The sequence below is a fragment of the Bos mutus genome, chromosome X (genome assembly GCF_027580195.1).
Source record: "Bos mutus isolate GX-2022 chromosome X, NWIPB_WYAK_1.1, whole genome shotgun sequence".
Lineage (NCBI taxonomy): Eukaryota > Metazoa > Chordata > Mammalia > Artiodactyla > Bovidae > Bos > Bos mutus.
The window spans coordinates 21835944-21860901 of NC_091646.1; the positions used below are offsets into that span (position 1 = coordinate 21835944).

The 24958-nt window shown below is 46.4% G+C and overlaps 1 protein-coding gene across 1 annotated transcript; it reads left to right on the forward strand.

The window, feature by feature from the left end:
• The first annotated feature begins 8530 nt into the window (after nucleotides 1–8530).
• Nucleotides 8531–24194, forward strand: IGSF1 (immunoglobulin superfamily member 1). Its single transcript, XM_070366678.1, has 20 exons — nucleotides 8531–8603; nucleotides 10959–11077; nucleotides 11224–11250; nucleotides 11664–11948; nucleotides 12308–12595; nucleotides 14501–14785; nucleotides 15027–15320; nucleotides 15744–16022; nucleotides 16343–16463; nucleotides 18291–18361; nucleotides 18458–18490; nucleotides 18873–19163; nucleotides 19469–19747; nucleotides 20347–20634; nucleotides 21377–21664; nucleotides 21935–22222; nucleotides 22417–22704; nucleotides 22824–23102; nucleotides 23495–23618; nucleotides 23781–24194. The coding sequence occupies exons 2-20, from the start codon at nucleotides 11008–11010 to the stop codon at nucleotides 23914–23916; spliced, it is 4014 nt and encodes a 1337-aa protein (XP_070222779.1). The 5' UTR covers nucleotides 8531–8603; nucleotides 10959–11007; the 3' UTR covers nucleotides 23917–24194.
• The last annotated feature ends 764 nt before the right edge of the window (nucleotides 24195–24958 follow it).

Here is a 24958-nt window from a genome sequence, read left to right on the forward strand (position 1 = left end):
AGCTACTATTGGGAAGTGGGAAGTGGGAAGGGTGCTAAAACATATTGGCACCTCTTGAATGCACCAAATACTCTAGAAATCTGACCCGCCCCCAAGGTGGCTTTCCACAGCAGTAAGGTAGGGGGGACAAGGAATGCTTTATAATGATCATAATCCTCTTGAGAGTATGAAAATCACCAAGATTCTTGGTAGTTCCTGTTTACAACTGAAAATCACTGTCCTAAAATTTAAAACTGGAAGTGGTTTGCTAGTGGATATTTAACAAACGGCTTTCTGAGGGGGGAAAAAAGCCCTCATTTGTAGCATTTGCCTGTTCGTTGGTGTAAATTCTCTGGCCATGGCCAATTTTAAGCCATGATATTACTAAACCCTGGGTTAAGATGAGATGCACACATTCAGTTAACTGTAGCTGGTGCCAGCACATCACTGGGAGGAAGCCAGTGCTCCTTTGCCCTGGGCTTCCCCTGGTTGGACTACTATAACACAAATTTAGCTTAAAAAAAATCTCATTCAGTTCAGTTCAGTTCAGTAGCTCAGTGGTGTCTGACTCTTAGCCACCTCATGAACCGCAGCACGCCAGGCCTCCCTGTCCATCACCAACTCCCGGAGTTCACTCAAACTCACGTCCATCGAGTCGGTGATGCCATCCAGCCATCTCATCCTCTGTCATCCCCTTCTCCTCCTGCCCCCAATCCCTTCCAGCATCAGAGGCTTTTCCAATGAGTTAACTCTTCACTCAGGTGGCCAAAGTACTGGAGTTTCAGCTTTAGCATCATTCCTTCCAAAGAAATCCCAGGGCTGATCTCCTTCAGAATGGGCTGGTTGGATCTCCTTGCAGTCCAAGGAACTCTCAAGAGTCTTCTCCAACACCACAGTTCAAAAGCATCAATTCTTCGGCACTCAGCTTTCTTCACAGTCCAACTCTCGCATCCATACATGACCAATGGAAAAACCATAGCCTTGACTAGACGAACCTTTGTTGGCAAAGTAATGTCTCTGCTTTTGAATATGCTATCTAGGTTGGTCATAACTTTTCTTTCAAGGAGTAAGCATCTTTTAATTTCATGGCTGCAGTCACCATCTACAGTGATTTTGGAGCCCCCAAAAATAAAGTCTAACACTGTTTCCACTGTTTCCCCATCTATTTCCCATGAAGTAATGGGACCAGATGCAATGATCTTCGTTTTCTGAATGTTGAGTTTTAAGCCAACTTTTTCACTCTCCTCTTTCACCTTCATCAAGAGGCTTTTTAGTTCCTCTTCACTTTCTGCCCTAAGGGTGGTGTCATCTGCATATCTGAGGTTACTGATATTTCTCCCAGCAATCTTGATTCCAGCTTGTGCTTCTTCCAGCCCAGCATTTCTCATGATGTACTCTGCATATAAGTTAAATAAGCAGGGTGACAATATACAGCCTTGATGTACTCCGTTTCCTATTTGGAACCAGTCTGTTGTTCCGTGTCCAGTTCTAACTGTTGCTTCCTGACCTGCATACAGGTTTCTCAAGAGGCAGGTCAGGTGGTCTGGTATTCCCATCTCTTTCAGAATTTTCCACAGTTTATTGTGATCCACACAATCAAAGGCTTTGGCATAGTCAATAAAGCAGAAATAGATGTTTTTCTGAAACTCTCTTGCTTCTTTGATGATCCAGCTGCTGCTGCTGTTATGTTGCTTCAGTCGTGTCCGACTCTGTGCGACCCCATAGACGGCAGCCCACCAGGCTCCCCCGTCCCTGGGATTCTCCAGGCAAGAACACTAGAGTGGATTGCCATTTCCTTCTCCACGATGATCCAGCAGATGTTGGCAATTTGGTCTCTGGTTTCTCTGCCTTTTCTAAAACCAGCTTGAACAACTGGAAGTTCACGGCTCTGAGAAAGGCTCCCCAGACCACCCTGTGCATATATATGGCATTGGTGTTTCACTTCCTTTAAGCTCCACCTTCTTGAAGCTTTTCTAGCACTCCTCTGATCCCAAATACAGTTTTGTAAAACAGCTGCTCTTTTCTTCTCTCTACGTTGAGAGTCTTTGGACCTTACAAATCAATTAGTCCCACCTCTACACTCTATCATACTCCCTACTTCATATGTACTCAATGAAACCTTGTGTTTAACAGTTGTTTCATAAATCAAAAGGGGTAATTCTGAAGCTTTTGCACGAGGAACCCTTTTCTAGTCCCCCAGACTCAAGGTGTCAAAGTGCAAAGGGGTACAGCTCAGGAATATTTTCTGGTATCAGCACCTCCCAGGACAGTGACAGTGAGAGCTCTCATACCACCCCACCTCCTGTACATCCCACCAGTTTAAGGGAATGGAGAATTAGAGGGGGCCCAGCCATTAGGAATAAGACTGACCACTCTCAAAACATTCCTGAGAGAGGAGTTATTTAATATCAGTCAACTATAGAGTAATCAACAAGGAGAGAAACTCAGACTTCTTGAAGTGTGTGTGTGTGTGTGTGTGTGTGTGTGTGTGTGTGTAGGGAAGGCCAATGTCAAGAGCTAATGTCAAGAACTCTACCTATTGGTCTTTACCACCAGCTTTATAAATATTGGGCTACTCAAGTTTCCTCTGGGGAGCTTGGCCAGAGAATGTATCTCCTTCTACAGGCAGGCTACAAGGTCCAAGAACCACAGAGGTAGCCTAGAGATGGAGCCTCTAATATCTCAATTGCCAAACATAGTTTGAATGAGGGGCTTCTATGAAGCCTGAATAGTAAGTTCCGTCAAGACTCGACAGTGACCTGGACCAAAAAAAAAAGAAGAAGGATGAGTAGTATTCTTACCTACACAGTCCCAGAACATTTTACAGGCTTCCATGGTGTTAGTGGGGAATCTGGACTCTAGATTCAGGTTCTTTGTCCAAGAGTACAAGCTTCAGCCTAAGGACTTGCAGAGAGCAGGAAAATGTTATCACTGCTTTCTTTACTACATTATTAACAAAGCATTTGATTGGTGCTTTTCTGTTTCACTTCCCTGGTGGCTCAGATGGTAAGGAATCTGCTTGCAATGCAAGAGTCCTGGGTTGGGAAGATCCCCTGGAGAGGGAAATGGCTGTCCATTTCAATATTGTTGCCTGGAGAATTCCATGGACAGAGGACCCTGGTGGGTTACAGCTCATGGGACCGCAAAGAGTTGGACATGATGGAGTGCCTAGCACTTTCACTTCAAGTACATTCACATCTGTTTTTTAAATTAAAATTTTTTTATTGAAATATGTAGTTGATTTAAAATGTGTTAATTTCAGGTGTACAGCACAGTGATTAAATGAGATATATATTTACATATATAAAAGATTCTTTTATGAATATATTACAACATATTGAGTATAGTTCCCTGTAGTATACAGTAGGTCCATGCTTTTTACCTATTTTATATATACTAGTGTGTATATATTAACTCCAACTTCCTTATTTACCCCTCCCCCACCCCTTTCCTCTTTGGTAACCATGAGTTTATTTTCTGTGTCTGTGGGTCTATTTCTGTTTTGTAAATAAGTACCTTTGTATCTTTTTCTAATTCCATATATAAGCAATATCACATATTTGTTTTTCTCTGTCTGACTTATTTTACTTGGCATGATAATCTCTAGGTCCATTCATGTTGCTACAAATGGCATTATTTCATTCTCTTTTATGGTTAAGTAACATTCCATTGTCTATATATACCATATCTTCATTATCCATCCATCTGTTGATGGACATTTAGGTTGCTTCCACGTCTTGGCTATTATAAATAGTGCTACAATGAACATTGGGGTGCATGTCTCTTTTTGAATTAAAATTTCCTACAGATATGTGCCCAGGAGTGGGCTTGCAGGATCATATGTCAACTCTATTTTAAATTTAAAAAAATGGATGCTTGGGGCTGGTGCACTGGGACGACCCAGAGGGATGGTATGGGGAGGGAGGAGGGAGGAGGGTTCAGGATGGGGAACACATGTTTTAAAATTATTAAATTAAAATTAAAAAATAATAATAAAGTACATTAGAATACCAAATATTCACATATATATTTACGTACATATAAAAGAAAAAGAAAAAAAAAAAGAACTTGACCTTAAAAAAGTATAACCTTACACTTCTGTTTTGAAATAGCATGTAATAAGGATATGAAACTCTAGAATTTTAAGTAAGATAAAGGTGATAAAAAAAAAAAATTAAAAAAAATTTTTTTTTTTACTTTCATCATTCCAAGCTTCCAAAGCAGAGGTAGCATTGTAGTGTTTAAGAAAATTTTGCAATATATACAAATATTGAATCATTATGTTGTACACCTGAAACTAATATAATGTTGTTTATCAGTTATGTGTGCATGCTAAGTCGTGTCAGTCATGTCTGACTCTTTGTGACCTTATGGACTGTAGCCTGACAGGCTCCACTGTCCATGGATTCTCCAGGCAAGAATACTGGAGTGGGTTGCCATGCCAGGGGATCTTTCTGACCCAGGTGTCAAGCCTGTATCTCTTGGGCCTCCTGCATTAACAGGTGGGGTCTTTACCACTAGTGCCACCTGGGAAACCCTTATCAATTATACCTCATTTTTATAAAAGAATGAAGGAACTGAGAAGTTGTTTGGTTACTTTGCATAAAAGGATTTTGAGTTATTTTCTAAATAAGACCCCTTTTAATAGATATATTAAAATCAATAAAGTAAGTAATTTTAAAAAATGGAGAAGGAAATGGCAACCTACTCCAGTATCCTTGCCTGGAGAATCCCCATGGATGGAGGAGCCTGGCGGGCTGCAGTCCATGGGGTCGCAAAAGAGTCGGACATGACTGAGCGACTCAACAACAACAACAAAAAAACATGGGACGATGGAACTGTATTTACAGACTACCTGGATGTGAATCCTAGCTCTTCCACTTGCTGGCTGTGTTGGCCTTGGGCAATTTGTTAATGGATCTGTGTTTCAGCTTCTTTATCTGTAAAATGGGACTGATACCGATAACTATTCCCTAGTGTTGAGACTGAGATAAAATGAGTTCATATTTATAAAGCACTTAGTAGATACATTCACAGTGATTTCTTTCTCCTTTTTTGAATGTGCTGAGACATTGTTACTGCACGGGCTTTTCTCTAGTTGCATTGAGGAGGGCTACTCTGCTGTTGCAATGAACATGCGTCTCTTGTTGTGGCACATGGGCTCTAGGGCACACAGGCTTCAGCAGTTGTGGCATGAGGGCTCAGTGGTTGCGGCTCCCAGGCTCTAGAGGACAGGCTCAATCATTGTGGTACAGGAGCTCAATAGCTCCATAGCATGTGGGATTTTCCCAGATCAAGGATGGAATCTGTGTCTTCTGTGTCTCAGCACTGGCAGGCTGATTCTTTATCACTGAGCGACCAGGGAAACCATATCATAGTGATTTCTATACAAATCTTTTTTTTTTTTTTTTGAGGTTTTATTTTATTTATTTATTTTAATTTATTTATTTTAATTGGAGGCTAATTACTTTACTATATTGTACTGGTTCTGCCACACATCAAGATGAATCCGCCATGGGCATACACGTGTTCCCCATCCTGAACCCCCCTCCTACCTCCCTCCCCTTACCATCCCTCTGGGTCATCCCAGTGCACCAGCCCCGAGCATCCTGTATTGAACCTGGACTGGCAATTCGTTTCTTATATGATATTATATGTATTTCAGTGCCATTCCCCCAAATTGTCCCACCCTTTCCCTCTCCCACAGAGTCCAAAAGACTGTTCTTTACATCTGTGACTCTTTTGCTGTCTCGCATACAGGGTTATCGTTACCATCTTTCTAAATTCCATATATATGTGTCAGTATACTGTATTGGTGTTTTTCTTTCTGGTTTACTTCACTCTGTATAATAGGCTCCGGTTTCATCCACCTCATTAGGACTGATTCACATGTATTCTTTTTAATGGCTGAGTAATACTCCGTTGTGTATATGTACCACAGCTTTCTTATCCATTTATCTGCTGATGGACATCTAGGTTGCTTCCATGTCCTGGCTATTATAAACAGTGCTGCGATGAACACTGGGGTACATGTGTCTCTTTCAATTCTGGTTTCCTCAGTGTGTATGCCCAGTAGTGGGATTGCTGGGTCATAAGGCAGTTCTATTTCCATTTTTTTAAGGAATCTCCACACTATTCTCCATAGTGGCTGTACCCAGCAACAGTGTAAGAGGGTTCCCTTTTCTCCACAGCCTCTCCAGCATTTATTGCTTGTAGACTTTTGGATAGCAGCCATTCTGACTGGTGTGAAATGGTACCTCATTTACAAATCTTTTTAAAATAGACATGGATATTTCCACCCTGACAGATAATGAAATGAAAAATGAAATGTTAGTCACTCAGTCATGTCCGACTCTATGTGATCCCATGGAGTGTAGCTTACCAGGCTCCTCTGTCCATGGAATTCTCCAGACAAGAACACTGAAGTGGGTGGCTTCCTTCTCTATTCCCACTGCCCTGGTTTAGCCACACAGTAGGTGGCTCAGTGGTAAAGAATCTGCTTGCCATTGCAGGAGACGCAGGTTCAATCCCTGGGTTGGGAAGATCCCCTGGGGAAGGAAATGGCAACCCACTCCAATATTCTTGTCCAGGAAATCCCATGGACAGAGGAGCCTGGTGGGCTACAATCCATGGGGTTGCAAAAGAGTTGGACACGACTTACGACTAAACAACAGTAAATGGCTTGCTGTCCTCCGTGCCTTACTTGCTGGACGTTCCTGTTGCAATCCTTGGATTCCCACGGCACCTCCTTCTTTGACCGTCTTCTACTTGTTCTCTATCACTGTTTACCCTCAGCCTACAAACTCCCTGAGAGCAGAAATTGCTATTCTTTCTGTATTGTCAGCATCTGGAACAATGCCTGGCACAAAGAAAATACTCAACAAACATGTGTTGAATTAATGGATGGTTGGCTGCTGTGTCCTAGTCAGAATGTAGTAGTTTATGGGGGGGGGTTCCATTCAGTCTTACCCAAAACTCTGTGTGATATTAAGTACAATTATTATCCCCATTTTACAAATAAGAAAATGAAGGCCTAGAGAGGTTAGATAACTTGTCCCCAGAATACCTATTTATATTGATATGGCTATTCTATTCTTTTTTTGGGGGGGCTATTCTAGTCTAATCAATACTTTATAATGGTATGTAGGAATACAGGATGGCAGGAAGCCACAACTGATATCCCCATGAAGACATAATATTCAGTTTTCCTATTAAAACAGATGTTGCTTTATTTTTATGTAGTTTGTTCTCAAATTACAGTATTTTTTCTTTAGATAAGTTTTAATCTTCTATGAATGTAAAACTTGTACACAGAGAAAACTGTGTCATTTTCTTACAACAATCCATTGATCTCTGAGTCCACTGAATGCTCTACTTGAATCCCATCATATAGTATATGTCAGGAGCTTTGGTTAGTGCCTCATTCACACATCATCATTTGTAAAAGTCGTTGATGGTCAACTAAATTTATGAATCGTCTGCAGCACTGAAATCCTATTTCTCTGGGGCATTCGTGGAAAGCTGTACAGATTAATAGTAGTATTATTAGTGGTAGTAGACGGGGCAACAGCAGCACCTACGCTGTAGCAGGCCTACTGTGCTGCAAGCTTTACCTGCACTCTCCCATCGAAGCCATGTGCAAACTTCTGGTGTTTGATTTTGCAGATGGGGAAACTGAGACTCAGAAAGTTTAACACACTTTCTGGAAGTCACTCAGCTCTGGAATAGCAGAACCAGACTGAAATCCAAATTTGTATTAATATGTTTAGCCTGGGCTTTTATCCCGTGCTGGACTTTGAAGGCTGTCCAAGTTACTCAATCCTCTTTGAGGTTCAGTTTCCTCGTCTGTAAAACTGAAGGAAGTAACACATCTTTTAGGGGCTACTATTTGGCTCAGACGGTAAAGCGTCTGCCCGCAATGAGGGAGACCCGGGTTGGATTCCTGGGTCGGGAAGATCCCCTGAAGGAAATGGCAATCCATTCTAGCACTCTTGCCTGGAAAATCCCATGGACTGAGGAGCCTGATAGGCTACCCACGGGGTCGCAAAGAGTCGGACACGACTGAGCGACTTCACTTTCACTCACATGAAGATTAGAAATAATAGATGCCCAAGGCCTCAGAGGCACATAGTAGGCATTTAAGCCCTGGTGGCGTTGTTTATGCTTCAGTGGGGGTGTGAAAGAAAGATCTGAGATCCCTTTAAAGGCATTGGGGAGCTGGAGAGAAGGGATCTACAGCTTTGCCCGACTTGAGAGCTGGCCCTCTCCTCTCCTGAATACAATGACCCAGAGAAACTCCGAGCGTTGAGCGAGGGGGTAGGGGCCTGAATTTGGCTCCAGCAACCCCTGCAGGGGATCGAGAGAGAGGCGGGAGCTGAGGAGGGGCGTGGAAATCCCGGCCGTCAGAGGACTGCAGGTGTTAGAGAGTTAGTGTAGGTGGACTCCCAGAGCCTGGCGGAGGGAGGCGGGGAGGTTGGAGCGGCCGGGAGGGCGGGGGAGAGAGGGAGGCGGGGCCCTGAGACTGAGAGGCTGTCCTTAGACTGCTCTTCTCGTGCCGGGCAGTTTGCGGCATCTGGAGGAGCTCACTGGAGAATCTCCAACAGCGGAGCGGGCCTTCAACTACCGTAAGTACCTGCAAATGCGCGCACAGTCCAGTGGCTGAAGATTAAATACTGCCCATCAGATCCTAAACAAAACCCCTAAATAATCTCCCTGAAGTAATTAATTGCCGTAAACTTACAGGCTCCCAAGTCTTTCCTCCCCCCACCCCCTCAGTCCTCCTTTTCTCCTTCGCTCCCCGGATCCCAGCCATGCCTCGCTGAGAATCTCTGGGCACTCAGATACCTTCCCTTTTCCTTCTCAGTCTTCCCTCAAAACCTCTAGCGGAACATGTACCCGGCACCCCGCCGAACCCAAACCCTTTGATTCCTGGAACCTTCAAAGCCATGCAGGGGCGAGCCATTAGACATTTCGGGTCGTTCACCCTCAAAAGCACTGCGGCGCTGCCTAAGGGTGTGTGAAGTGCTTGGGGTGGAGTAGAAGGGGAGGGAGAAAAGGCTAGACTGCCGAAGATGGGGGTGGGGGGAGTGTTGGGGTGGGGGGTAGCGTGAAAGGCCAAAAATGGGCGTGGCCAATTAACCCGAAGCCCGCAACTCCTTCCCTTGTTCCCTGGACTGAAGATTCCTTTTGGCTGGATATAAACGGTAGAGTTTCCTCAGGAGCTGGAGGAGGGGTCAACCATGCTGAGAAGCCCAGCTTCCCTTATTCCCCTCAAGCCCCCAGGAAGTGAAACCCTGGTTTAGGGGTCCACCTGGCAGGACTGGAATCTCAGATGGCCTTCCTGGGTGGAATCCCAGTTAAACCTTTCCCTTGGCAGTAAAACCTGAAGTCCCCCCCCCAACCCCCCACCCCCGCCAATAAACTGGCCCAAAGCCTCAGGGGAACAAAGCAACAGGGTGTCACCAAGACTGGGCCTGGGCCTGGGCCTGGGAGTCTGTAGGAGCTGAGATGGAAATAGCATCTTTAGGGTCCTATGCCAGGCTAATGTCCCCTTTGGGAAGAAAAATAGCCAGTTTTAAAGAACTGTTCACTATGTACCTAGCACTGTTCCGGTATTATCTCAGATTCAACACAACAACAAGGCTAGCTAGATATTAGATAAGAAAAGTTCAAAGAAGGTAATTTGAGCATCCTTCAATACAAAGTAAGAAATGCAAAGGGAAACTGTTCTTCCTTGGATCTCTGACTGTCCACCTGCTTCCTACAGCCCAGATGTTTGAATCTTACCCCTTTTTCCTGCTCCTTCATCCCTCCTAGTCCTGGAGCAAATTAGAGGCTTTGATATCAGAATCAGTTTGGGGAAGCAAAAGCACCCCTTTCTGCTCTGAGAGCTGCCTTTATCCCACTCTTTTGAAATAGAATTAAACAGATAGGGTCAGACACAACCTCAGACCCTAAGTAGAGAAGCAATAGAGGAGTCATCCTGAGTTTGTGTGATGAGCATACATCTTTCTTTGGCCAAAGGATACTCTACTCTGGGCCCAGGGTGGGTAGGGTAGGGTAGGAGAAAAGCATAAGGCGTCTACTTATGGACATGCAGAGCCTCTGGTCAATAGTGATTTTCAAGAAAATGAGAAAGCCTCCCTGATCTCAAATATTTTTGCCACATCACATTCCCTGAAATTCAATTCTTTTTTTTTTTTTCCTTGGGGCAGTGAACAAAAATGCTTATAAGTTTCGGGATGCCAATGAATCATGTACATTTTATATCAATTAGTTCAAGTAATTTGATTCTCCAACACCTACTCGAAATGGAGGTTTTGAGCTTTGGACAGGGGATACAAAATAATAATGAAAGTAATACTAAATTTGAAGCATTTTACAGAAGGGAAAGCCTAGATGGGATGACACAGTAGAAGTGAGGGAGGGTGAGAAAGTGGGCAAGGGCTACCTCTGAAAGTTTAATTACTGGTTTTAGAGCATAGGCATTGGAGTTCAACATGGATCTAAATTTTGGCTCTGATATTTAATATCTTTGACTTTGGGTAAATTATATCTCCTGCATAAGCCTCAGTTTCCTAGCCAGCAAAATGGGGATGTAGGACTCTTCCTTTCCTAGGTTGTTGGAGGACTCTGACAAAAAATATATATACGAGTAAAGAATCCGAAAAGTTGACTCTACACCTCCCATCTCCCTCATGCCTTAGGGCTTCTGCTGGCCTGTATTAGGTCACACTCTGGGCCTCTGAGACCCGAGGGACAAACAGACATTTCAATAAATCTGATATGGTAGATATACCAGCAAAGACCTTGAGTGGAAGAAGGGGGAAGTGGGGAAAGGGAACAAAGAGAACAAGTAGCTGATAACCCTGCATGCCTGTGGGGGAGTGGAAGGTAGGTGTTCGGGTGCAACTTAGTGATCCAAACTAAACTTTCAGGAGAAGGAGCAATCCCCTGAGTAAAAATACTTCTGCTTTTAGATCTCACCACCTTCTGAGGGGCAAAGCCCTTCAAGACTCCGGAGGCTCCATGACCCTCGACAGGCCAGGGGAAGGGGCCACCATGCTGCGGACGTTCACTCTCTTACTCTTTTGTGCTGGTGAGTACAAGGAAGGCGTGGCGGGGCAAGTGACCCTGTCACAGGCACCCCTGTGAGTGCCCCTTGAGGAGGGAATGGAGAATACTGAGGTTTGAGGGTGATTGAGACAATGAGGGGTTCTCCTTTACCATAATCTCTCTTTTCAGGACTGAGTCTGGGTGTGACACCAATGGGTAAGTGAGTCCTGCCACATCAACTACCTTCCTTCCTGAAGGCTGCAAGACACTGAACTGCCTCCATGGCCCCGGACATAACTGCCTCGAGATGCCAAAGGCAGTTTCCAGACTCAGCTTGTTAGGAATCAGGACTGCTCACTTCATGACTTGGTTTCCCACAAAATAGTAAAGACTTTGTCTCTTGCACTTTGTTCCCCAACTCACTTGAATTCCTTGAAACAATGTCCTATGGTCCCTATCCCACCCTCCCCCCTCCCATAAAAGCACACACCCCTGTCCCCAAGGAAAGACCAAAGAAGGAATCTGGGGCGGGGGGTTGGGGCTAATTTAAAGGGGACATTGCAGGGGGCATGTTATGGGAGGGAGAAGGTTGGAACCGCTGACATCTTTGTTTTCTTTGGGAATGACAGCAGTGATGCCATCTCAACCGGAGCTATGGATTGAGTCCAACTACCCCCAGGCCCCTTGGGAGAACATCACACTCTGGTGTAAAAGCCCCTCTCAGATTTCAAGCAAGTTCTTGTTGCTGAAGGATAAGACACAGATGACCTGGATCCGCCCTTCCCGAAAGACCTTCCAAGTTTCATTCCCCATCGGTGCCCTTACTCAGGCAAATACAGGTCTTTACAGGTGCTGCTACTGGAAGGAGACAGGCTGGTCAGAGCCCAGTAAAGTTTTAGAGTTGGAGGCACCAGGTAAGAAGACAGAGAGAGATAATCAAAAATAAACTCCAACTCCTGGAACTCAAACTTGCCTTCCCAGAGCAGGGTTTGTTTAATTCATTCATTTGCCTCAATTGCTTGCACACATAATACAGATATTCCACAGTTGGTAAATAAGTGTCTCATCTCTATAGGTAATGTAGAGTGAGGCTGCAGACTCTGGAATGGCTCTAGAGGGCAAGCTGCTCAACCTAGGGGATACTGTAGATGGGGAAAGAGGGGTGACGAATAAGGATCATACCAGGAAGACTCATTTAAGTAGAGCTCTCTGCTGCTCCCTGAGCCGCACTACCCTTGCTCTACCTGAATTCCAGTTCATTCTCTCCTTCCAGGCCAGCTGCCCAAGCCCATCTTCTGGATCCAGACTGAGACCTCCCCTCTTCCTGGATGTAATGTTAACATACTCTGCCATGGCTGGCTGCAGGATTTGGTATTCATGCTGTTCAAAGAGGGATATGCGGAACCCGTGGATTACCAAGTCCCAACTGGGAGAGTGGCCATATTCTCCATTGCCAACATGACACCTGAGAGTGAAGGGGTTTACATCTGCCGCACTCATATCCAGATGCTCCCTACCCTGTGGTCAGAGCCCAGCAACCCCCTGAAGCTGATTGTAGCAGGTGGGTGTGGCTATGGCTGCTGGGGTCTGATGATCATTGTCCCCGGGATCATGGTTGGATGAGCCAGGGTTTCTGATATGACTTTCCTTGCCCAGTTCTCTGCAAGGCCCATGAGTTAGAGTCATTTGATATTTTACTGAGATGCAAATGAGAATCACACATGCTAGGAGGCAGCTGTCTGGAAGCCAATCACTTGGCTAGTGAGTGAGTCCAGCCAAATGTCCAGCAGCTTCAGCTCATCACAGCTTTGTTGTTCTCTATTTGTTGAAAATCATGTGTTCATTCATTCATTTGGCTAATGTTTATTGAGCACTTAATATGTGCCAGGCACTGCCACTGCAGTCATGTAAACTGATTTTTTTATTTAAATGTATTTTTATTCTATTTGTGATTTTTATTTTTAAGTGTGGAAAACAGAGTGAATTGCTTGTGCTGGCGATAAAAAGAAACAAAAAATGACAAGGAAAGTGATAGTTCATATTTCAGAAATGGTTTTATAAATGAATTTAGTCTTGTATATACAGATCCAGTAAGGCAGTACCAAGCTTTAAACACAGTAGAAGGTTCTTCCAAACGCCTAATGTTAGACCCACACCCCACCCCCAAGTCCTCCACCCCATAGCCCAGATGCTTCTAGACAGAACTGGCCACGCTTGCTTTAGTTCCTTCATCAAGTTAAATAGGCTTGGGGAAAGCTGTGGTGCTACAGAAAATACCCTGGGCTTAGAAGTTGTAATCCTAGTTTCTAGTTCCACCTCTGACACCACCTCCCTGTGTGATATTGAGCAAGTTACTTTAACTCTGTGTTTCAGTTTCCCCCACTCTAAAATGGGATAATGGTATCTACCTGATCCACTGTATGATGCCTCTCTGTGCCTCAGTTTTCTCATTTGCAAAATTGGTATAATCGTAATACCTACCTCACAGGGTTGTTGTGAGGATTTGCGTAATATGTGTACAGTGCCTGGCATATAAGTTCTCAATAAACGGTAGATATTAATTTTATTAGTATAGCTTTTTATTGAGGATCAAAGAACAAAAGCCTGTCTGTTTGAACTGCGTGTTATGGATGCTTGTTGTATGAATGTCTTTCTGGTATAGATCCCACTAACACACACTGCTGCAGTGACCTGTTCACAGGTGACCCCACTAGGCCCTGAGCACTTGGCCAACAGGGACTGTGTCTGTCTCCTTTACTTGTTTAACCCTAGACCTCCATGATGCCTGATGTATCCTCAATGCTTAATGAACCTATGATAGAGCTGATCCTTCCAATAATGGGTGGGTGGGCCTACCTGGGATTGGGGTGGGTAAGAAGGAGTGCTTTGGGAGTGAGGTTTACCTTCTGTTCTGTAGTTTAATCTCTTTGGAGAAACAATACATGAAAATGAGGGTGTGGCCCCATTAACAAATGTTTGTTTGGTTTGCAGACTTACTGGCCAATCCCGACTTACTGGCCTCTTTCAGTCTCCTCTGGGAAGTAGGGTTTTCTGTGAACTGAATGTGTTCAAAAGCCATCCTTAATACTGCAGTAACATTCATGCTTTATGAAGAAGGAATCAAAGTAATTTTCAGAAGTTTGATTTCTTGGGTGATTGGAAGAACCACATTTGGCATTTCAGAGACCTAAAGATACAGGGAATTACAAATGTAGATACTCCACTGAGACATACCCCTATACATAGTTAGAGCTCAGTGCAGTGATAGAGTCTGGTGAGAGGGAAGGAGTGGGAGTGAACTTCCCCTTGGTTACCTTCTGGAAGAGGCAGAGATTCAGGGAAGAGTGAGGGAGCACAGGGTAAACTTCAGCTACCACTTGCTATCTAAAGAAAGTAGGAAAATGAAACCAGAATATGATGAGGAAGAATCACCCTACTTCTAACTCAGGGTCTCTTCGCTTTCTAGGACTCTATCCCAAACCAACTCTGACAGCCTACCCTGGGCCCATCATGGCACCGGGAGAAAGCCTTAATCTCAGGTGCCAAGGGCCAATCTATGGAATGACCTTTGCATTAATAAGGCTTGAAGACTTGGAGAAGTCCTTTTACCTCAAGAGGCCAATAAAAAATGAGGCATATTTCTTCTTCCGGGCATTGAAAATCCACGATGCTGGCCATTACCTCTGTTTTTACTATGATGGATCATACAGGGGTTCACTCCTCAGTGATATCCTGAAAATCTGGGTAACTGGTAAGAGAGGGGGCTGCTATGGGACCTATGTTAGGGGGTAAGGGTGTTCGGCTCTCTTTGGGCCCACTGGAGAACTTCATCATGCAGCCAGGGTTAATGGTGGGGGAAGGAGCAGAATTTGTAGAACTGGGCTTAGGGTGGGATTTGCCAGGGGTGGACTGGAAGAAAAGGAAAAGAACCTGAACTAGTGGGAGGGGTAAGTCAGACTTATTAGCCTGTGATATTTTGGGTCTCATCCTAGACACTTTCCCCAAGACCTGGCTACTTGCTCAGCCCAGTCCTGTGGTCCAAATGGGTCAGAATGTGAGTCTGTGGTGTCGAGGGCCAGTGGATGGAGTGGGGCTTGCACTCTATAAGAAAGGAGAAGACAAACCACTTCAACTCTTGGATACCACCAGTATCTATGATGACACATCATTCTTCCTCAACAATGTGACTTCTAGTGATGCTGGCATCTATAGCTGCCACTATCTCCTCTCCTGGAAGACCTCCATCAGAATGACATCACACAATACCGTGGAGCTTGTGGTTGTAGGCAAGTGCTAACAACTATTCTTTATTTTTATCTTCATTCCAGGATTTAGGAGCCAAAGAAAACCAGACTAGGAGGGTGGTTTTCTCCAAAACTTTAGGGAACTTCTCTCCCAGTATTGTTACTCAAACCTTACTTCTAGGCACGGACAAGCCCTGATGGGACTCCTAGAAAACTTACTTTCCTTAAGACCCAGGGAAACCTACAGGTATTGTTAAGTTTCTGATTGAAGGTAGGAGCCTAGAAGTCTTTAAAGGATCAAGTAATGGGCCAAGGAATTCTGATGCAGAGTCAAATTTTGAAGCCACTGATCTAGTAGAGCGGAAAGAAAGAGAAGACCAGATAAGGAGATGAGAAACATTTGTTGAGAGGAGGCAATGAGTTCAAAGTCACTTGTTCTAACTCTGGTCTCTGGATTGGTTGCAGATAAGCCCCCCAAACCCTCCCTGTCAGCCTGGCCCAGCACCGTGTTCAAGCTAGGAAAGGCCATCACCCTTCAGTGCCGAGTACCTCATCCAGTTCTTGAGTTTTGTCTGGAATGGGAAGAAAGAGCAACATCCCAAAAATTCTCAGTGGATGGAGACTTCATCATCAGTAATGTTGAAGGGAAAGGCACAGGGACCTACAGTTGCAGCTATCGCATAGAGGCACACCCTAACATCTGGTCACATCGCAGTGAGCCTCTGAAACTGATGGGGCCAGCAGGTGAGAGGAAAACTCTTCATAGAGGTGCCCCCACCATGCCTTTGGCCATGATACCCCTGGGATCCCAAAGCAATGCCCAGCAGGATATGGAAAGGGTAGTCGGGGGCTGGTTTGGGCATCTTTCTCCTGGAGTGGTCTCACGATCGCTCAAAGGCAGTGAGCAGGATACTTTCAAGGGTCCCTCTCTTTATGTAAAAGAAGGTCACTTTTGCTTCAACTTCCCTTTACCTGCAGTAACCAGATTCCCCTCTCCCCCATGAATGTGTTCATCTGTCCCTGTCCCCATCAAGGTCCCTGTTTCTGGTCTTCTCTGGTCACAGGCTTTCTCACCTGGAATCACGTTCTGAATGAAACTATCAGGTTGTTTCTAATCATTCAGCTTGTTGCCTTGCTGTTTGTAGTGCTGTGGATAAGGTGGAAGTGTCGGAGACTCAGAATCAGGTAACTGTCTTATCCCAATCCCCTGCTCCTAAATCTAGCTGAGTTCAGGCTCCCCAGAGGTTCAGGAATGGGGTGTGCTGCAGTTGAGACAAGCGCCAAGGGGAAAAGCCTTTGCATCCTCTACCTTCAGGGATGAATATACAAGGCTTTCTCATTCCAGCCGTTTCTCTTTTATTTCATGGAGGGGTCAGCACCCCTACCAGAGGGTAGAGAAATGAATATTTCTCAGAGGCTGAAAGAAGTCCTCAGAACCTCATTCACTGATCCCCCCCAGGAGGGTGCCCAAATCTCCCTCCCAAGCCACCTTGCCTCTCACAGATGATCGATGTCTTCCACATTAACTTCATCTGAACTTTTTTTTTAAGAACCGACACTGTCCTGTCTCCCAGGATGTTATTCAACTCCCATCCCAACTATGCAGCCTTACCTCAGCTCTCAAGGGCTAGCAAGCCTTGTAGTCCATCCTCGCTGCTATGGAAGCCAGTGTCTCTGCCACTCTGGCCCCCAACCACTGTGCAGAGCCTTCTGAGAATAGAGCCTTAGCCTGGGTGGGAAGCTGATGAGAGAATGGATTGGGTCAGGGAATCAGGCTGCTTCCCCTGATCCATAAAGTGTCAAGTCAAACAGGTTCTCCTGCTGTTTACTTTTATTATTTTGTGTCTCCTGGGTCATCCCCTTCTCTCCCTTATCCTTATATCCTTGTGCTCAGGCTATTCTGCCCCAAAATGAGAAATGACAGCTCCTAGCTTGGTGGGGGCTTCTGCTCCTGAATGCCACTTTCCCCCACTCTCTGATCCTGGCTGTACCCCTCCCCCACCATGAGCAGAGGCCTTTGTGTGCCTGGGAGTATTCAATACACAATGGATGATGACTATGATTGTGTGTGTCTGTGTTCTCCTCTGAGATCTGAGGGACAGAGTGCTTGGGTAATGGGAAGAGAGCCACCTAAACCTTCTGCAAAACCACTACCCCTTTTGAGCTTTCAAAACGTTTCATTGGGGGTCAGGTTCACAGAATCTGTTCTGAGTTCCACATACACTGTGGTAGCCTTCAAGCCAGGGGTTAGAAAAAAATGTAGCTTCAAGTGCCCCCCACCTCAGCCCAGGACCACTGCATCAAAGAATGAATTCAGAAACCAGATGTTGGAGAAGGCAGTTTGAAAAGCATGTTGTCCTGACCAGGAAGGAAGGTCAGTGTTTTCTAAGTCAAAATTGTCAGGTAGATGTTGGCCTAATACAAGCTAAATCTATAGGATCTGAATCTATAGGACCTGAAGCTGCCGCACATTTCTAGTCATGATCTGGGTCGGGTAGAGAGATCCCACTGCTGCTGCCTAAGCAACCCTTCCACAACAAAGGCAGGTGAGGCAGGGCAGTTGGAGGGCCAATAGTGCCATAATAAACACTGTTTCCAAACTTAAACTTGATGACTGAGAAACACCCAAGGTTTCTCCCTCTGGCCCCACACCCACCACCCAGATCACACTGAGCTCCAGGGGTTCTGAGAGCTGGAGTTACAACGGTATTTTCACATCTGACATCTCAGTTCCAGCAACGGCCTAATCAGGGGCCTTGGGGAGCTGACATTTGATATTGTCTGGGGGGGGGGGCGGGGGCCCGTGGGTCATTAAAGAGCAAGAGGTTTGTAGGTGGTGAGGCCCTCAAAGAGAAAAATCATCAATGTCAGAAAAGATGATATCCCATTATTCTGGCCATATCCAATCCCTATTGGGTAGCAAGTAAGCCAATGACATAAATTGCCGCCCCCTTCTCTCCGCCCTCCCCCTAATCCCAGCAACTCCTCTCATCTCTTTTCTGGTCTTGCTAGAGAAGCCTGGTTGCTGGGAACAGCTCAAGGGGTCACCATGCTCTTCATACTCACAGCTCTTCTCTGCTGTGGTGAGTACAAGGGGGTGGGGAAGGGGCCTGGGCAGAAGGCCGGGGTGAAGTCCCATGGGGGAGGGGGCAAAGCCCTGGCAGCAATTTCTTTTGCAGGACTGTGCACTGGGGTATTGACAGAAGAGACTGGTGAGTTTTTCCTGCTCCAGACTGGGACATTCCTCCCTGGAGATCCGAAATAACTACAGAGTGTCAGTGTCAGTGGCCAGGGAGTGACTGGTTGGGAGGGAAGGGCAGCCAGGAAGGGGCACTTTGCTGAAGCTGCTGGCAAAATTCAGCCTCCAACTCCGCTTTTCTGCCTGCAAAATTTCCCCCAAGCTTCTGCATTTTTCTGAGGCTCGGCTGAGACATCAGCGTCTTCTTTCCCCAGCACCTGCAGAAGGGAGGAAAGAGTTTGGATTGGGGTTGAAAGGGGAGGTGGGCAGTGTGATCTGGGGAGGGGGGTTCAAGGGCAAGGAAAGGGGGAGGGGCAGGGGAGGGAGGATGGCTTCATTAACTCTGCTGTTTCTAGAAATAATCATGCCAACCCCTAAGCCTGAGCTGTGGGCAGAGACCAACTTCCCTCTGGCCCCGTGGAAGAACTTAACCCTCTGGTGCAGAAGCCCTTCTGGTTCAACTAAGGAGTTTGTGTTGCTGAAGGATGGCACCGGGTGGATCGCAACTCGCCCGGCCTCAGAGCAGGTCCGGGCTGCCTTCCCCCTTGGAGCTCTGACCCAGACTCACACCGGGAGTTACCACTGCCATTCCTGGGAGGAGATGGCTGTGTCTGAGCCCAGTGAGGCACTTGAGCTGGTGGGCACAGGTAAGAAAAGGCCGAGGGTCCGCTCGGCACGATCCCTGGTGCCCCTGGGACTCCAACACTGCTCTGAAGCATGGGGAAATGCTCAGAGATCCAGAGCCCAAGGGACTTCTGCTGCCTGTAGGAGAGGAGGGGCGCTGAGATGGGGGGAGGGTGTGGGGAGGAGAGTTGAGAGGAGACTGACAGGAAGAGCCAAGGCCCGGCCAGGATGGATCTCTGTTTTACGGACCAAGTGACTCTGCGTGTCCCATCTGGGCACCTCCTAACTTGGGACTCCTTCTCCTTGTCCTCCCTGTTTTGTTTTCTAGATATCCTCCCCAAGCCTGTCATCTCTGCTTCCCCCCCAATTCGGGGCAAGGAGCTGCAAATCCGCTGCAAAGGATGGCTGGCAGGCATGGGGTTTGCTCTGTACAAGGAGGGAATGCAGGAACCCATCCAGCAACTTGGTGCCGTTGGGAGAGAAGCCTTCTTTACAATCCGGAGAATGGAGGATAAAGACGAAGGCAATTATAGCTGCCGAACTCACACTGAAAAGCGCCCCTTCAAGTGGTCCGAGCCTAGTGAGCCCCTGGAGCTTGTCATAAAAGGTAGAGCTGAAAGGGGTGTGTGAGGGAGGAGGGGGGGAGCAAAGCTCCAGGTCAGACACTCCTTTCCCCACAGCGAACTTTGCTGTTGGTCCTAGGAGCCTGTGTCCAATCTTAGAGCCAGGCAGGCGTGGCGCTGGGAGTGCCAGGGCCTCTGGCTGCACGATATTAATAGCCATAATCGTTATTAATAGCTGGGGTTTGTGGAGGGTGATTTAATTTTTCTAATTATTTTCATATCAATTATCTCATTTAGCTATAGAGCAAATACTCAAAGGAGGTGGATCAGGTACCATTTCCCCTTCTTGTCCCAATGGGCAAACTGAGGCTCAGGGAATCAGCAGAGCCCCAGTAACTATCCACTCTTTTAGCTAGCTTCTGCTGACAGTGAGGATTAGACTTGAGGAGGTGAGGGGTGGGGTGAGGGGGTCCCTGTGAAAAGTTTATCCTCAAAGTGGTTTTTCCTGGATTTTTAAATGCACCTTCTTCTGAATGAAATACTATAGGAAGCCAAGCTGCTTTCTGGAACCAATATTTATCATATTATCTAGCTTGCTTTCTATTGATTTGGTTTTGGTTATGTTTGGTTTTTTGCCTTCTAGAAATGTACCCCAAGCCCTTCTTTGAGACATGGACCAGTCCTGTGGTGACTCCTGGTTCCCGGGTGACTTTCAATTGCTCCACCCCCCAGCAGCACATGAGCTTTATTCTTTACAAAGATGGAAGTGAAGTAGCATCCAGTGACAGTTCCTGGGCAAGTCTGGGAGCCAGTGCAGCCCACTTTCTGATCATTTCGGTGGGCATTGGTGATGGAGGGAATTACAGCTGCCGCTATTATGACTTTGCTATCTGGTCGGAACCCAGTGACCCCGTGGAACTCGTGGTGACAGGTCAGGACTGGGGAAATGCAGGCGGAGGTGGTACTGTCCCTGGGACAATGGGCAGAAGGGATGTCAGTGGGAGAGGAAGAGGTGCCCCTTCTAAAAGTCACCAAGAATGTGCTCAGGACGGTGCCTGCATGTGGTAAACAGTCCATGTAAGGCAGATGCTTATATTATCACTAATACGGGAAGATGAGAGGAAGGAGGAAAATAGTCCACTTCTGGGGAAAGAAATGAGGCAGATGGGGATGTTTCACATGTTGCCCTGTTTCTGAAGTCTTTCTGTAGCTTGGCCTTGAGCTTTAGGCCCAAGGTCCACTTTTTCTTTAGCTAGACTACCAGATATTGGTGGGCTGGATGGCCCTCAGAGAAAGGGCAAAGACCCTGAAGTGTCAACTGCATATTATGCAGCCATTACAAATGATAGTTTTCAAAGGCTATTTAACGTCCTAGGAAAATGTTTACAATATAAAGTGAAAAATATTAAACTATACAACTGTGTATACAGTAAGCCCAAGCATACAAATAGTTATAGCTACAATGACATAGGCATGTACAAAAATAAATGGGAAGTAATCCAGAAACATGTACAAAAAATGGCCATCTTTGAGTCATTGGTTTTTTTTCTATATTTTCTAGTTTTCTACAATAAGCATATGTTGTTTCTTATAATACCACTAAAAAATAAAAAAAAACAGTGCTCAGAATGTGTGAGGCAGGATTCTCTCATGTGTGTTCTCTTTAATTTCAGAATTCTACCCCAAACCCACTCTCCTGGCACACCCAGGTCCCGTGGTTCTTCCTGGGAAGAATGTGACCCTGCGTTGCCAAGGGGCTTTCCAGGGCATGAGGTTTGCCCTCCTGCAAGAGGGAACCCCGGGTCCCTTACAGTTCCGGAGTGCCTCGGGGAACTCGGCTGACTTCCTCCTCCATACTGTTGGAGCAGAAGATTCTGGGAACTACAGCTGTGTCTACTTTGAGACCACTATGTCAAACAGGGGATCATATCTCAGCAAGCCTCTTATGATCTGGGTGACTGGTAAGGACAGACAAGACATGGGACTGGGACAGAAGCAACTGGAGTAGGGGTTCAGTTCAGTTCAGTTCAGTTCAGTCGCTCAGTAGTGTCCGACTCTTTGCGACCCCATGAACCACAGCACGTAGGAGTAAGGGAGGGTAATCCCTCTTGGAAGGCTAGGCTAGGCTAGGACATGGAAGGGAATGGTTGTGTCTGGAAGGAGAAAGATAAAGGGTTAATTCAGTGATAAGTTTGCATACTCACCACTTTCCATCTTTGGTCTCTTCCTAGACACATTCCCCAAGCCACGGTTGTTTGCTGAGCCCAGTTCTGTGGTTCCCATGGGGCAGAACGTTACTCTCTGGTGCCAAGGGCCAGTACATGGAGTAGGGTACATTCTGCACAAAGAAATAGAAGCCACTTCAGTGCAGCTCTGGGGATCCACCAGTAATGATGGGGCCTTCCCCATCACCAACGTATCTGGTGCGAGCATAGGTCGTTACAGCTGCTGCTACCACCCTGACTGGACCAGCCTTATCAAGATACAGCCTAGCAACACCCTGGAACTCATAGTCACAGGTAAGGGGAAGATGCTCTGGAGTGGGCAGGGGAGTATAGAAAAGAGGGAATTGGGCTGGCAGATAGTTCACGGGAAATGGTTTTCCAAGAGCTCAAGGAGAGGCAGGCAGTAACTCTCCTCTTTATTGAGACTTCAGGGGTGATGCCCTGGTAAGTGGCGACCTCTCTATGAACCAAGAGTTCATTTCTTCTAGGTTTGCTCCCCAAACCCAGCCTATTAGCCCAACCTGGTCCCATGGTGGCCCCTGGAGAAAACATGACTCTTCAATGTCAGGGGGAACTGGCAGACTCAACATTTGTCCTGTTGAAGAAAGGTATTCAAGAGCCTTTAAAGCAACAGAGGCCAAATGGGTACAGGGCTGACTTCTGGATGCCAGCAGTGAGCAGTGAAGATTCTGGGATGTACAGCTGTGTGTATTATTTGGATTCTGCTCCCCTTGCAGCTTCTAATCACAGTGACTCCCTGGAGATCTGGGTGACTGGTAAGGTCTTGGAGATTTCAGTAAGACTCTAGCTTTTGTAGTTTTTTAGTAGTTATCCCTAAGGGGATAAAAGGCTGGGTTCGAGGCCATTTCTAACTCTGTATCCTGGTTGGTTGCAGACAAGCCCCCTAAACCCTCCTTATCAGCCTCTCCCAGCACTGTGTTCAAGCTCGGAAAGGACATCACCCTTCAGTGCAGAGGGCCCCTGCCAGGTGTGGAATTTGTCCTGGAACATGATGGAGAAGAAGCACCTCAACAGTTCTCAGAGGATGGAGACTTTGTCATCAATAATGTAGAAGGAAAGGGCATTGGAAACTATAGCTGTAGCTACCGTCTGCAGGCCTACCCCGATATCTGGTCAGAGCCTAGCGATACTCTGGAGCTGGTGGGGGCCGCAGGTGAGATGCTAATCCCTCCATGACACTGGCCTGACACCTCTGGGACCCGGGAGACAGTCTCCGTGGAGGCAGGCCACATGTGGAAGGGGAGGTGTTTGGAGTCAGAGACCTCAAGTGTGGTCATTTTCTTCTCCTAGGGATGGTAAGAAGGTGGAACCTCAGATTCACTCAAAGATAGTGACAAGGGTACTTTCAATGCATCTTCCACCCTACAAGAGAGGGCTGCCTCTGCCTCAGCAGAAGCACTGCCTCTGACCACCCCATCTGTTGTCCCAACATGTGGTTCCCAAGTGAACCCCAGAGGAGGCCAGATGAAGGGGCAGCAAGAGAGCAAGGGGAACACACGTGCACTAAACTCTATGGCATTGGTTTCTGCTCTTCTGTCATCACAGGGCCTGCTGCTCAGGAATGCACCGTGGGGAACATTGTCCGAAGTACGCTGATCGTGGTGGTGGTTGTAGCTTTGGGGGTGGTGCTAGCCATAGAGTGGAAGAAGTGGCCTCGACTCCGAACCAGGTAATTGCCTCATGTCAGCCTCCTGCTGTGAACCCAGGGCTTCTGTGAAAACGATGATCCAAATTCTCCTCTAGCATCTGAGCCCCATTACGCAGCCTGTTTTCAAGTTGATGGCTCTGTATCCTCCCTTAGTCCTGCTTTTTTTTTTCTTTCTCTACACAGGGGCTCAGAGACAGATGGAAGAGACCAGACCATAGCCCTGGAAGAGTGTAACCAAGAAGGAGACCTGGGCACCAGCACCGACTCTCCCTCATCAGTCTCTCAGGGCACTTCAGTAGAGCAGCCAGTCCCGATATAATCATCTCCTACTTTACAAGAGCTTTCCTCTCTTCTCTTTTTTGTCCTCAGAGACCTGCAAATCTGACTGGTTTCCCCAGGAGTCCACGCCACCTACTGTTCCTTGGCCACTAATCACCTGAGATGGGTCAAGGGGATTTTAGGAACTGAGAGCTCTACCAGGGTGAGAGGTTTCCTGAAGAGAGATTTCCCACCCCTGTAATTCTTCACTGTACTGATTTACTGGTGCATGAAAATCTATTAAAAATGTATTCTTCTGAATAAAGAGAGTATTCACTATTTAACTGCAAAAACTATGGCAGCGGTTTTCCATTGGTTTGTTATTTAAGATTTAGCAAAAAATGGTGTATTGGAGCTGACCCCCATGGCACAGTAAGAGAGCAGGGGGCTGCTAGCACAGAGAAATGAGCTCAAGGATAGGGTCGGGGAGGAGGGAAAGCTCCAACATGTCCAATTTGCTTTCAGACATGGTTACTGAACAGAATGTCCTGTCATCCCTTCATTCTCCATTTCATTACTGAATGAATGAATGGCAATGTTCTCTCCAAGTTGAGCCTGAGGAGGGCAAAGACTTCAGTTACATACTTTCACTGTGGAACTTCTAGGTCTGTAGTACATCTGCTTTCAAACAGGATTAATCCACTGCAGAACTTGGAAACTGGGGAAGTGTGCTTTGTGGCCCTTTCCTACCAATCACAGGTGTACATTAACTCACTCTCAAATGTAAATGATTGATAAAAATGGGATACTTTGCCCCTCCCTACAGAAAGCCCTGTGTTTTTCTGGTGGGGGGGATCTCAGGGAGTGAGTATGCAGCTACGGTGGTTGGTTTCAAGCGGGGGACCTCCCAGGGTCCTGTCCCAGGGTTCCTTCCCAGGACTCCAAATGGAGGCTAGTTCACACTCTGAGCCCCTGATCTTTCTCCTTGCATCAGCATGCAACTTGCCACACTGGTGAGAATCTAGTACACATTAGGAGGCTTGGATTGGGGAAAGGGGCTTCCCTAATTCCTTAAACCTGTTCAAGACGTCAGAAGGATTGAT